Raw genomic sequence first — 14,943 nt, 5'->3', positions numbered from 1 at the left:
TCAGAAGATCATGATTGCACGTGGATGGAGACATGGATTTGCATGCATATTCTTAGGGTTCCTTGACCTAATACATATATACCGGGAAAGATAGGATCTATGATAAATTTCCCTTTGCATTTAAATAAAAAAAGAAAATGAATTATAAGAAAAAAAAGAAAAGGAAGAAGACAAGAAGAATCGATGGGTGTAGATAGATGGTTAATTTTAGACCAAGCTAAAGGATCACTCGAAAGATTGTGCCAACTTTTATGTAAACTTTTCTTGACGTATAATGTTACATAAAGGCAAAGGTGTGTGCATAGGAAAACCACTTATCTATCAAGAAAGTAGTGATAACAATAGGACTTTAGACTGGAGAGCCGCATTAAATTTTGAGCTTACCTTTAGTTGACTCTAACAGCTTACTCTCAATTTCTCACAAGAATCTCACTGTTCCACGCTTAAACCCTACCCCCATAACCTCATGTTTTAATGTCTTCATAAACTTAGTCTCAAATCTCAAATTCTTCATTTTAATCAATGCAAGTTTTAGTTTAGCAAATACCCAAGTGTCTCTTTCAAAAAATCTATTTTCGTCTTTCTCTTATGAATCTATAAATTATGTAATGTATACTTTAGGAAGTAAAATATGTTTTTAGTCTCTTAACTTTTAATAAAAATTAAAATTAGTTTTTTTTTAAAAATTTGGATTAATTTAGTCTTTCATCTTTATAATGATGTGAATTTAGTTCTTTTAGTTAAATTTTATTAAGTTTATTTGATGTTTTAAATATGTTATTAAACTAATATTGAAGAAAATGTATCAAATAGTATAAGAAACTCAAATGTTATCATAAAATGTGATTGAAATGTCAAATAAACTTAACAAAATTTAGTTAGAAGAAATAAATCAACACATTTCTAGAGTTTTGAAAGACTAAAATGGTCCAAAATTAAAAAAAAGAACTAATTTCAATTTTCACCGAAAATTAAAAATAAAAAAATATATTTAACTTGATTTTATCTTTAGTCAATATGAAATTATCAATAAATTTATATGGAAGGTCACCAAAACTGTTTTTGTTAGCAACTTCAAAGCATTTGCCTTTTAATTTTCATACCAAATGAATCTTAATGAAGCATAAAATGAAACAGAGCATGTTATCAAACATGAAAATTGTATCCCCTTGATTGAAAAACTTGAGTGACGAAAAACTTTACAAGGGTATTGTGGTTGGATAAATTAGTTAGTAACTTAGTACTGATCGAGCAATAACTTCTTTTGATGGAGGAAACATGGTTCAATGATGAGGGACAGAGGTTTTACATGTAAATGACAACAATTATCTTTTTCTGCTTTTATGATTGGCAAATAAAAGGAAAATGCATGCACGAAGTCACATGTACATCAAAAGAGAGATGAAAATGAGTGCCAGCATGTTGCTGTTTTCAATAATGTATAATATTAAACCATGTTTAAGTGTGTGTATTTCTAAAGCAAAGCAAAGCAAATTGGTCAGTAGATTCCCATTCCCTACTTATTTACAAAAGAAGGCTTTAACACTTTAGACAAACCAATACATCAAGATTCTCTCACAGATATATATATATATCAATTCAGCTTTTATATCCAATGAAGGAACTGCATCTTTTCTCATTCTGCTTCATTGTTTCAGTTTATGCAGCATTTTCTTCTGTGCTAAAGATAAAAAAGCAAACACCTATTCAATCCAAGGTTTTTAATTTTATATAGTTAATTAATTATGATCTTGAACTTGTGAAGAGAAAAAATGGAATTGGAAAGAAAAACTTCACCGTAAATTATCATTTAATCCACTAAAATCGATAAGTATTTTATGATAGTACATTTGAAGAAAAACACACCTTTAACAGTTTTTGTCATAGCTAAATCAGCCAATTATACCACATTCTTGTATTTTAGTTACATTAATGCAAATCAATTGCTAACAATCACTGAAAAACTTAACTTTCTAAAATCTTAATGTATAAACTTGATAAAAAAAAAGTGTAAATAAATAAATAAATAAAGATAAACAACAGTTTTTTGCTTAACATTTTTTTTCCCTTTTGTCAAACTCTATTGACTCCTTTACGTGTACTGTTCCTTTGTTTATTATGGGCCGTGGTTACAAAATTTTGCTATTGTTGGATCTATTAATATTAAGGCTTTTTCTTCTTGCACCATACCATCGCTGTTGCTCCTACAGCTTCCACTGTCATTGTGCCACCGTTGCTGTAGAAAAGGAAGAAGAGAGAAATAATGAATTGCATAAAAAAGCACGTTCCAGAAAGCTTATTTCAAAATGCATTTAATGTGTTTTGGAACCTTGTTCTAGAAATTTTGTTCTTGAATGTATCCTATATGTGTATACTAAGTTCAATAGTTCCACGTCCTCTAAGAATCGAGGTCTAAAATGTTTTAAATATTTTTTTTCTTTCATTTTTTGTGTTTTTTAAAAATAAAATTATGAAATTTCAAAATGGATAATCCCTAAGAGGAAAACAACATATATTACATTAAGAACTAATCGAATTAGAAGCAGAGTCAATTCGTAGAGATTTTTTTTTATCAAAAATAATACTTTTGTAAAGGTAGGGGTGAAATTAGAAAAATGGGTGTGAGAATAGGAAAGCCCTTATGTAACAAAGCAAGAGGAAAACTAAAAGCCCAAACCTGGTATTGGTTCGATTCAACTTCCTCTCTGTAGTGTGGTTCACTTATTTCGTTCCAAGCAAGAGGCTCTTGGATCCTGGGCAATTAGGTGAGAACACGATTGAAAGAACTTTTCTTAATAAATATATTGCTTATCTTTATATTTTTTTAGCATTTAATTGTTATTTTTTTCTGCTTATAATATCACACTGAATTTGTTTTTGGACATAGGTTAATTCATTATTTAGCTCTAAAATGATATATATATTTCCCTTTGGAAATTATTTGGATGAAGCTTGATAGTGGATGAGTTTGTGAACAAGAAAAGCATGGCTTCTTCAACCAAGATGTAAATGTTAGTCATAGTGAAAACAAAGTTGAAGAGGACGCTGTAGTTATCTCTTAAATAATCCACACACAAAAAAGGAAAAAAAAAATACTGTCACAAACAATCCCATGAGATTTGTTTTTGATGAAATGGTAGGTTTTAGGATAGCATGTTCATGAGTTATTACTTCATATATGATCAGTCTAAGGAGACTTTGTTGGCGGTCTGAAGAGCTTCTTGGTTGAAGAGGCCAACAAGTTGTTTGACATAATGTCTGAAAGAGTTGCACCAAATATGTGTATATTTTCTGAACTATATGAAAGTGAGACAGTGATCCAATGGGGTTCCTTTTAAATTCATTTACCGTTGTTTCTCCATACCTGGTACCTCTGAAAATGGTGTTATGGTATTGCTCAAAGAAGCACGGGCGCTTGAATACTGGATTGTATCAAGTATCTGCCCAACACGTGCAGCTGTACTAATTTGTGGGATAGATTTCGAAAAGAATAAAAAGAAATTGATAAATGAAACTATGGAAAACATGCAGTATCCCTGGTACGACCTCATTTGTTTCTCCTCTCTTGGGCATTGTCTTCATTCAGCAGTTCCTATAGCTGATACTTAGTCTATACTAAGTTTATTTTATGTTCTGTATAATGCTTCTAGTTTTGTATCTGAAACCCACCTATTAGTGTTCGGATACTTAGTTTGGTGTGGCCTTACAGTCATTAAAAAATGTGAATTCTCTTTTCAAATTTAAATTTTAGTCTTTTTGACTCATTCCCATGTAGCTCTTCGTGCTCAATTGCATCTTTGGCATTTTGAAAGAAATGAGTGTTTGCAGTGCGCTAGTGTTTGATGAGTGTAAAGTTATTGGCTGTTCTATGACAATATCTTAATTATTTATTTTCATATGTTCTTTGCTGTTATTAGAATTGAAGCTAAAACTGGGTATATTGAATCTTGGACTTTCAGTATAATGGTGGAATTTTAAGGGGTATGAAAGGAAGACATGTCAAGGATATGTAGTGATTATTGGTTTAACCAAACAAATGAGTATCTACAATATCAGTGATTATTTGCTCGATGAATAATATATCCGTCAATCTGATTATGTGATCATAGAAATAGAACTGCTGCTTGAACAAAATTTACTTACTCAAAGTGCTTCCAGTATGGCAACCTTTGTATTTGTTTTAGATGTGTGTTTTCCAGATGGTAAATTTTTCTTCAGAAAATCTATTGAGTTTTTTCATGTGTTGTTATTTGAAGTTTACTAGTTCTTTTCTTTTTCATCAACTTTTTTTGTCGTATGTATACGTTTAAGATGCTACACCTACACTTGGTTTATGTTTCACTACTTGTTATGTTCATGATATTTCCTATTGCTCAATATTTCCAATTCATATGTGATATTAGAAACAGTCCAGTCAAGTCCAATATTGCTTTAGATTGAGACAAACGACAGTGATTCGTTTGTAGTTTGGAAAGTTGCAAACCCTTGCTCTTCTAACCATTGCCCAAACCATGGTTTACCGTTTCCCAAACTAATTGAAAACCATGGTTGTACTTCATTGAGAACTTAATGTTTAGACCAACACTATGACTTACTTGTGTTTCTTACATTATAATCTTCTCAATGTCTATCTTTATGTAGCATTTGAATTATATGATTTATTTAAAAAACAACAGACAGGATGGGATCATGAAACAGAGCAGGTTGGATGTCTATTTCTGTAGTAACCTAAGTGCTCATATAATTCAAATCACGTGTAATGAAAAAGGCAAAATCCCATTTTCTAGTTTCATTGAAATTATCACATGACAATGTTATCCATATTAAATTCATCATGTTACATTATTCTACTCAATTGATAATTCTGCATATATTTTCCGTATCTTTTCAATTCTTGATATAATGATTTTTGTGATAGCCTGAAAAATAATAGTTTACATTTATCAACTTTCCTAGGGTGGCGTTTTTCCTGTGAGTGTGACTTTACTGATCATTGATATAAGAAAGACCAATGGCACATTCATCAAGCTTGGTCGCTATGGGCCTCAGTTTTGGTCCAATTCTGAAAACCAAAGTCAGTGTTTCTGGAAGTCTTGTTCGCAGATCTTCAGTAGGACTTCGCATTCGGGCGGTGCAAGAAAATGGTGGACCACGAAGGCTGGTGGACATCATAAGACGTGTGCCGGAGTTCTCAAGAAATTACTTCAGAAGTCCTTCTCGCAGGGCTCTGTTTGGTGGAATCTCCTTGTTGGGTGGATTCTATGTTGCACAAACAATCTCACTGTCTTTTGGAGCTCTAGGAGTGAATGATGTTATTGCTGCAGTGTTATGTGTTCTTCTTACAGAATATGTGACTAAATTCTATTACAGCCGACCAAAAGTTACTTTCCCAGTTGCTCTTCTCAACAACTTTAAAATGGGTTTCACCTATGGACTATTCATTGATGCCTTTAAGCTTGCCAGTTGATTTTCAACATCAATACAACTACTCAAGATTGAAACCTTGATACATAGCAGGCTCTCCAAAAGTTGGTTTGGTTCTGTTTAACCACTAAGCTTGTACGTGTCAGAACTGGTCACCACATAAAACCCAACATGTCATGATACGTTGTACCTGGTCACACTCCAAAGTTGGTTTGCTTTTGGTAAATGTCAAACCCTTGTAAATGTTAGAATTGGTCCTAGAGTCATCCTTACATTTCTTGTAAATCAACCCACATATCAATTATTATTCCCTAATATTTCTTCCAATTCCTTTATAATTTGTGAGGCTATTCTGTCTTTTCACTATCTGTTCCTGTTATGTTCTAAATATATGTACCTCTGTATATCTGTGCCTGACAATGTTAGATTGATGAGCCTATGATCACATTCTGGTTACATTTTTTTGGCGGACCTTGACGATAAAAGACTTCATAGGGAAGATGACTCTAGATAAATGGTATCCCATGTGATGGATAAAATATAGATTTATTACGGTTTCATTATATCCATTGTTAATCTAAATCCAATTTTTCAAAGTTTTTATTTCTGTTTTACACTTTACTACCCTACCATTCTATGGAAAATCTACATTCCTGGCTCTATTATGTTGCTGAAATAGTTGCAAAGTAGTAGTTATTGATGCACTTATAGCAAAAAACCAAAATTGTGACAACACTAATACATAAACGTAGATAGTGGAGATGTTTGGTCATCAAACCCATCAAAGTCTGAGACAAAAAACAAACTGTTTGATTTTATAGGCATGATGTTCCTGGTTTGTTGATATCATCTTTATGAATGTTAGGTGACAGTATTAAAGCTCTGGATATTTAGTCCTTATCAATGTCTTCCGAGGAATCTTCTAAACTGGGGGTCCCAAAACAAATTGAGTTGACTATCTTCATTGCTTTGGGAAAAGAGGCTAAATAATTTAGTAGAATATGCATATAGGAGTAGGTATTATTCCTTTTTGTTGAATATTTATATTCTTCTACTTCCTATCGTTACTTTACTACTTGAACTTGATAAATCAATAAAAGATACTAGTTTAAAAATAATTACAAAATTTCATTCTTGGATGATGTGATTTGTTTTTTGCTGTGTTTATCTTTTAAATATTTCCTACAGATTATATTGGCTAAAGTAGATTATTTAAGAACTGATACACTCTTAAGTTAGAAGAGTATCCCACCATATCTAAAATTTTTCATGAAAATATACTTTTATCACTTAATATATTTATCTTTAAATGTTATCATTCCAAATTACATATATTTATTTAATTTGACCAAAGTTTTATGTTATAAAGTTCAACATCTGGTTTTTCGATTTATTGGTGGATATTTTCAAATGTTAAGTTATGTATTAGTAATGTCTTCATGCAAATTTTGTCATAACTTGTATTAGGTATGATTTATTATTTTAACAAATAAACTTATTTTACTTTCAAAAAGGATAAAATTTTACTTTAAAGAAAATAAAATTCCGTTTCACTCGTAAATTTCATTAACATAACATTAAAAGTATTCAATCACTGTTAAAAGATTCCGAATATAATACTAAAAATAACTTAGCAAAAGCCTTTAGTCATTCAAACATAAGTCATAATTGAACGAAATTAAACATAATCATAATTAAATTTAAGTTGTATATCATCACTGTAAACTTACTCCTTCTTGAATCTAAGTTGTATAATATGATTATGGAAAGATGTTACTTGACACTATCATTTGACAAATTTTATAAAGATAAAAGGGTTTTAATAAAAATTATATTTTTGTATGTTTAAAGAGAAAAAAAGTGAAAGATAATAAGAAATAATGTCAAATGATGATAAAAAAAATTCTGGTGTTAAAATCACATTCCCCTTTATTCTGATATGATTTTATTTACATGGATTGTTAAATTGATATTATATGTGTGTGTTGCATTAACATGTTATCATATTTTAAAATATATTCTTTATTTTAATGTACATATATTATATATTATTTATACTGTAACTTAACTTTTGAATTTTAATTTTATTGCATATATTTAATTATAATTTTTAGCAGTCTTTTACAGAGACATCTCTACTATAAAATATGTGTAGATAAGTAAAACCAATCTTTAACCTTTTTTTCTTTGAAAACAAAAAACAAATACAAAAACTCCCCACCTTTTCCTTCTTTTTTTTTATCATTATACTTCATTTGAATAAAAAATAGATTTGCAGACTAATAAAACATTATTATAAAAACAAATAATAACACAATTTATAAGAAATTAAAAAATTTACGGGAAAAATAGAAATTCATTTTTAAATGAAAAAAAAAACCATTAGATAACTAAAAATACAAAATATTATTAGAAAAGAATTTAATGACATACTCACAAATAAAACAAAATAATATGTTGTATATAAATATAATTATAAAATTATCATTATTTGTAATCATTGACATTTTCTTAATCCAAAAGAATAGTAAATCAAATTTAAATTTTATTATTAAATCAGTTAAACTTAATGACCTTATTTCTCCAACTTTGTTCAATAAATTATAAAGTATTACATGTGTGGATTAAAATATTGTTAAAATTGTCCTTGCCCAACTCAGTTGAATAGTTTTAAAGGATGATATCATCATTATATTTCCAACTTTGTTAAAAAAAATTATAAAATATTGAATTACAATGTTGTTAATTGTCCTTATCCAACAACCCAGATGAATATATTTTTCAAAAGCAAGGATGATGTCATCCTTATTTATTAATCCTATTTCTCCAACTTTATTCAATAAAATAAAAAAATATCCTTAAATCCTACCAAGGTATGAAATTTTACTAATGACTAACAACAATATCCTTAAATCCTACCAAGGTATGAAATTTTACTAATGACTAACAACAATTTCAAAGTCAAACTAACTCAAATTTACTATGAAATTCTATACTTTTCTTTCCTTAATTGAGAAAAAAGAGTGTAGTGATGGCCTGAAGTTATGTAGGCTCAAGTCTTGGAAGTTTTATTAACTTATTTTGAGACACTGAATTTTGAGAGTTGTTTTCCTTATTCGAAAAGCTATCGATTTTATTTATTTATGAAATGGATTTAGGTGTATTGAAATATGATCATTGTTGAGGGTTGGAGTTATGTTTCCTAGGAATTTAAATTATAAAGAGTTTTCACATGCATAGGTTCATTTGCATGATGTGATGATTTTTATTAATTCATCACTGCATCTTGTCTGTCTATCTATCTCTTTCTATATATATATATATATATATATATATATATATATATATATATATATATATATATATATATATATTATTCTTTGATATTATATATACTAATATAAATTTTATGTGTTCACATTTTTAAATATTTGAATTTTATTATAAGTTAATAATATATATAAATTGATTAAAATAATATATAAGAGAAAAATAATAAAAACAGCAAGAAAGACATTAATGTTAGCGAAAAAAATTACAAATATATATTAAAAAAATATATGTAATAGTTTTATACAAAATATTTAAAATAATTGTTATTTCTACAAAATCAGCTAACAATTATATTTTTTAAAATCTATTAATAGTTATATTATAAAGATTAAAATGAGAATATATACAAATTGTGTATTCAAAAAGATATATACTCCTTAATATCGGTATAGATTTAATACGAGTATTTTTGAAAGAGTATTTTTTAAAAGATGTTAAATAAATAGTTTTTTTTAATATCCTTTATTATATAAATTCATATGTAGGAATGTATGTATTTTGTTTTTGTAATTTATTGGTGGAATGAATTATTTTGATTTGTTGTTGTAATGAATTATAATAAAGTTGTTTTTTATTAGAATAATATTTTTTAGTAATCTTGATATTTTTTAGTGTGTAATAAATTATAATTACACTGTGTATGTTATTCTGATGAAAATATCCTTGAAGTGATTCACAGGTGATGTTATTTATTTTTATGATAAAGTAAAACTATTCAAATGTCCACTTGATCACTTAGGTGATAGAGTTACTCGTTCAAGAAATGTTTCATAGTTTGAGTACGGATAAAGTTAAATTGATTTTCTCTCTTCCACGAATTTAGGTGATCATACTTTTGCTAAAAAAGGAAATATCATATTAAATATTGTCCTCTAAAATATTAAAAATAATATTAAACATAATGGTCTCTTTTGTAACACACCTTTGATTGAATAAAACAAGAGTGATTTGCATTCATTTGCTTATTTTTTTAGATAGAATTTTGTCTTCTATTTGTATTTTAGGTTTTATTCCATATCATGTTGCTTCCCTGATGTACCTCGAAAGGAGCATCTTGTTGCTTGATTGTACTTGTTTACTATCTATATGTTATTATTGGACATTCATATTGCATTCCATATTGTTAAATTTGTCTAGGCCATAGCCCATCTTGAATTTATTGCAAGGCAAATATAACTCCATACTAAAAGTTTGACTACAGAGAAAAGAAATTTACTTTCAATTTCATGCTTAATGATGAGATTTGTGTTCTCTATCCAATCCTTAATGTATGGTTGATGTTATATTTTTATGAGACAAATTGAATGCATTGATTTATGCAAAGAATCCAATTTTAGTTGTGTCAAAGTATCTCATTTACATCTACTTTCCTTTGCTTAAACACTATATTATTATCCTTTGATCCCATACATTCTTTATAATTGCAATCCACACACCCTTCCCTAAGTTATCTCCTTTATTATTAAGGATCAACAAAGCAAAAAGATGGTAGTAGTATTTTAGTTGATTATGATGCATTGTTCTCACTTTTAGCTATTTGTTACACATATTTCAAATGTTTTGTTTATATAAGTTAGAAATAAATATTTATTGGTCTCTTCTTTCAACCCACACAATACATAGGATACATAACTTAATTTTACTCATCTCTTTCTAAGATTTGTCATTTTTGGTACCTTATTCATAATTTTCCTCCAAGCGAAAATTTGTGTTGAGAGAGTGATAATGTTAATTCTTATCATTATCTGAGCCTTATTTTATTGATAAAATCATCTATTCTATATCTTATAACTTACTTTAATCCTCACTTTTATCTTTCTTTTGTAAATACATTTATCTTGGGTTACAATTGTTAAATTATATCTTTAATCGCCTATTTTTTATTCTATTTTGGTGTTAGGAAGACCCTCTACCCAATCGAAGAAGCTTGGAAATCCAAATAAGCAAGAAGAACATCAAAAGGGGAGTTTTAGAAGCCCAAGGGAGTGCCACCTCCTTATGCTGGCGATACCTTTACAAAGAGCAATCTAAGAGCTCAGTGTTGAGCGCCCTCTTTCCACCTTTGAGCGCCAGTATTACAAAGAGCAACCTAAGCTATCCTGAAAGCCAGCGTTGAGCGGTGGATTCTTGGCACTAGGAGATGCTTATGCTGATGAGGCAAATGAGGCCCTATATATTCTATTTTCTCGAAGAAAACTGGGTCTTTAGTGGTTTAAAGGCATGACTTCGCTGTTTGGAGCTCATAGAAGCTGCTTAGGTGTGTGGGATCATCATATTCTTCCTCTTTGTGTTTCCTTCTTCTTCCATCTTCCAATTTGTAAGCTTAAGGTTCTCCATGAAAATGAAGAGCCAATGGAGAGTCAAACCCATCTTGTTAAGGGTATGTATAGTCATTGAACTTTTGTGTACCTTGTAAATGATTTGATTATATATATGCATCTTCCTTTGAATGCTAGTTTCTTGTTTCTACTCTTAATGCTTACTTAAAATGGGGATGTGGATAGCTTTTGGGAAGAATCTTGATAAACATAAACTTGGAACAAAAGATCTAGAGGAGCTTGTATCTATGAATGAAACTTGAACCATTAGTTGTCTTGAACCCTAGATCTTAATGTGAGTTTACTTATCGAGTGATCAAGGAATTGACGTTTAGTAGGAAAACTTAGGCTCTTTCACTTAAGGGATTAGGGTTTAAGTGTTTTTGTGGGTTGACTTTAGTGTTTGATGGAGAGGAGATGAATTTGTGTATGCACGAGAGTGAAACAAGTTAAATCTACCCTTAACAATGTTGTTCCTTACCATTTTTGACATTTCCCTTCTCCTAAGTGCCTTCAACTATCAAAGTCTACCCTTTACTTCTTTTTCAATTTTATTTATTTACACATAATCTCCTATTCTTTAATTTAGATGAGTTTTTAATTGTACAATTATTTAGTATTTCATGAGTTTCTTAGGAAACAATACTTTGTTTTACTATTTTATATTACTTGAGCGTTTCGATATGTTTGTTGATGACATTAACAGGGAGTTACCTTTACACTTTATAACCTTTTGTACAAATAAGATTTTTCTCCAATTCAAGTATTTTTCATTTTCTTATATCCAAATTTGACTGTATATGTACATTCCTCCTCTTTCTAAGTCTATTCATCATCATCTCCTTCTTTATTGTTGTTTGTTGTATTTAGGTCCTGATTAAAATACGTGTTTAAGTAAATTTAAGTCTTTTTTTTTCTTTTTTGAATAAAGAAGTGTTATGTATGTAATATTGTATCTTAGAAACCTACCTAGATTGATGATGTTAATTTAGAAACTTAGAACCTAAGTTTAAAATAAAAGCATGTTTGAATTATTATATACCGAATTAATCATAAAATAAAAGTATGGACATGTATGGTTAATATTTGTTATAAAGGTTTAATCCTTTTCGACATCCCTATTTATGTACGAATGTCTCAGATGGGTCCTCGTTTTCTAAAGTGTATCAAAATGGTCCTTAATTTTGAAAATTGATATCAATTGAATCCTTTCCGTTAAGTTGGCTGGACGGCGTTAAAAAAATTGATGAGTGGATGCTGAGATGACGAACGAACGCTCGTCCACCAGCGAACGAACGCTCGTCCATCAGCGAACGAACGCTCGTCGACCACCGAACGAACGGTCGTCCAGTGTGGAACGAACGGTCGTCCATCAGTAAGAGGTCGACGAGCGTTCGTTCTCTGGTGGACGAACGTTCGTTCGCTGGTGGACGAGCGTTCGTTCGTCATCTCAGCATCCACTCATCAATTTTTTTAACGTCGTCCAGCCAACTTAACGGAAAGGACTCAATTGATATCAATTTTCAAAATTAAGGACCATTTTGATACACTTTAAAAAACGAGGACCCATCTGAGACATTCGTACATAAATAGAGATGTCGAAAAGGATTAAACCTTGTTATAAATTAACAAAGAACATGGTTGATGATTATAGGAACGGTATGGAAACGAGGAAAAATGATATTAAAAATATTTAACTGTTAATTTGGTTTTTATATTGATGTGCTTAATTTATTTTAATCTTTATATCTTTTTTATTCAATTAAATCCCTTATTTTTTCAAAATATTTAATTGTGGTCTCTTTTGCTACATTAATGTTAATGTCATTGGGAAGTGCTACGTGTCAAACTTTGGGTTACCACATGTCAAAATTTGGGTTATCTTCTACTTGAAAGATGTTATGTGTCAAAATCAGATGGGTTCTGTGGTAGAACATGACCTAGATGTTGATAGGTGGTAAACCTAAAGTTTAACATGTGACATTTTCAAACAGTGTAATTTAATGAAAGATATCACATTGAGTTTTTTTTTATGAAAATACGGAATCAATTGAGTAAAAAACTATTAAGAGTTCAAACATGAACTTAACTCTCACATTGGGTAGATATGAGAAAGTTAATCACTGTATAAGGATGAAGGTGATGAGTGCATATTTATACCCTTATTTAACCTTTAATATTGGATTCTTAATTTGTTTTTGTACTTTAATAAAATATTTTAATTAAGATTTGTTATAATTGGATTTATTTAGCATGAGATACAAAAACATGTTAAAAATAATTTTTTAGTTATATAAATGTTTTTTGGATATTTTGATGTGTGTTAGTGCAGCTGCAACTAAGTTGAGCTCATTGAGATGTGAAAATAAATTGATTAAAGTTTCATCATACTTTAAAGATAAATCCAAGAATGACAAATAATCAAGATCATAAGATGTCAATCCAAGCATAGCATGAAAAAGTGAAGAAATTTAGCTAAGCTAAGAAGATGAACAAGCAACAAAAATTGGATCTTGCGGTTTTCTCAATTATTTTTCTACTAAAAGGGTTTTGATAATTGATAAATGTTTATGATTAAAGATAATTTAGGAAAAATATGTCTTAAGATATTTTATTTGATATCGTAAATAATTACCTTATTTAACTATATGAATAAATATCAAAAGATAATATTTACCAAATCTTTTTTAATCTAGCATATATCTTCTCAAGTATTTTTAAAACTCCACAATAATCAAATATATTTTGAAGATATTGAATTATTTAGAAGATAATTAGAGGAAATTGCATTACCATAAAGAAGATTACATCAACAGAAAAACCTGAAACAAAACTCAATCCAATTTCTATATAAAGAAACTTAGGGAAAGACATTAGGGAGCTCAGGAACCTTTGGGGATTCAAATTTTGTCCACCCTCTCTTCTCTCATATCCTCCCCACCCTCTTCTTCTATTTTCATGTAATTTCAACATTTCATGGAGTGTTAAGCCTCTACGGTTGATTGTGCTGTAATTTCTTAATTGGATTATGAGGTTAGATGAATAAATTTGTTTGTTCTTTTGATTCTTGTTGTAATTTATTTTTATCTATGTCTTTTGCTTCTTAATTAAGTAAAAGTAATAATTTTTACATATAACAAGTTAACACGGTGTCAAATCTATATAACATATCAATCATATGAGTCAAAGGGTTTTTAATTTAATTAAGAATTTACTTTGATTAAAGTTAAAAACTTTTATATGATTGATGAGTTTTTGCCAATAATTGAGAATGTATTTTGATTAGTGGTAAAAAAATTAACAAAAATTAATCATACTTTGGTTAATTAGCTTTTTACTTGATATAAAAGAAATCAACCTATTTTTTTATCATTTTTTTTATCTTTTTAAATATCTTTATAAATTTCCTTTTTTTATCTTGTGTTCTTTAATCTTTTCTTTATTTTTACCTTTTTTATTATTTTACTAACCCTTTCTTATATTTTGTTGGGTATTATCTTAGCAATATTGAAGTTTCTATAATTTAGTAGTATTAATTTGATCGCGTCAACAAGAAAACCGAATAAAACTCATTATCTTAAATTTTAGAAGTGATGTCAATTTTCTATATAAGTTGGATTCAAGTTTCCCTAGTATTATGTCTCCCTAGTGAATCTTTTTTCTCGATAAAGAGACTCGTAATGACATCAAAGTTAATAGTTAGCTTTTGTGACCAACTCATATAAATACAATATGAAAAAAAAATTATAAAAGTTTTAAGTAATTGTGTACCGAGTCTAGTCTCATATCATAACGACACCATCAAATTCAGTAAATATAGGTATAAAGACCCATAAACCATTTTAAATTAAAAATAGTATAAAATTCT

The 14,943-nt window shown here is 29.0% G+C and overlaps 1 protein-coding gene across 1 annotated transcript; it reads left to right on the top strand.

Moving 5' to 3' along the window:
• The first annotated feature begins 2,625 nt into the window (after positions 1-2,625).
• Positions 2,626-5,787, top strand: NPQ6 (YCF20-like protein (DUF565)). Its single transcript, XM_047309479.2, has 2 exons — positions 2,626-2,765; positions 4,957-5,787. The coding sequence occupies exon 2, from the start codon at positions 5,012-5,014 to the stop codon at positions 5,465-5,467; it is 456 nt and encodes a 151-aa protein (XP_047165435.1). The 5' UTR covers positions 2,626-2,765; positions 4,957-5,011; the 3' UTR covers positions 5,468-5,787.
• The last annotated feature ends 9,156 nt before the right edge of the window (positions 5,788-14,943 follow it).

This window comes from Vigna umbellata, chromosome 5 (genome assembly GCF_029865625.1).
Source record: "Vigna umbellata cultivar VRB3 chromosome 5, Vumbellata_1.0, whole genome shotgun sequence".
Classification (NCBI taxonomy): Eukaryota; Viridiplantae; Streptophyta; class Magnoliopsida; order Fabales; family Fabaceae; genus Vigna; species Vigna umbellata.
Note: the sequence above shows the minus strand (reverse complement) of the source record. Positions and strands in the feature narration are given on the sequence as shown.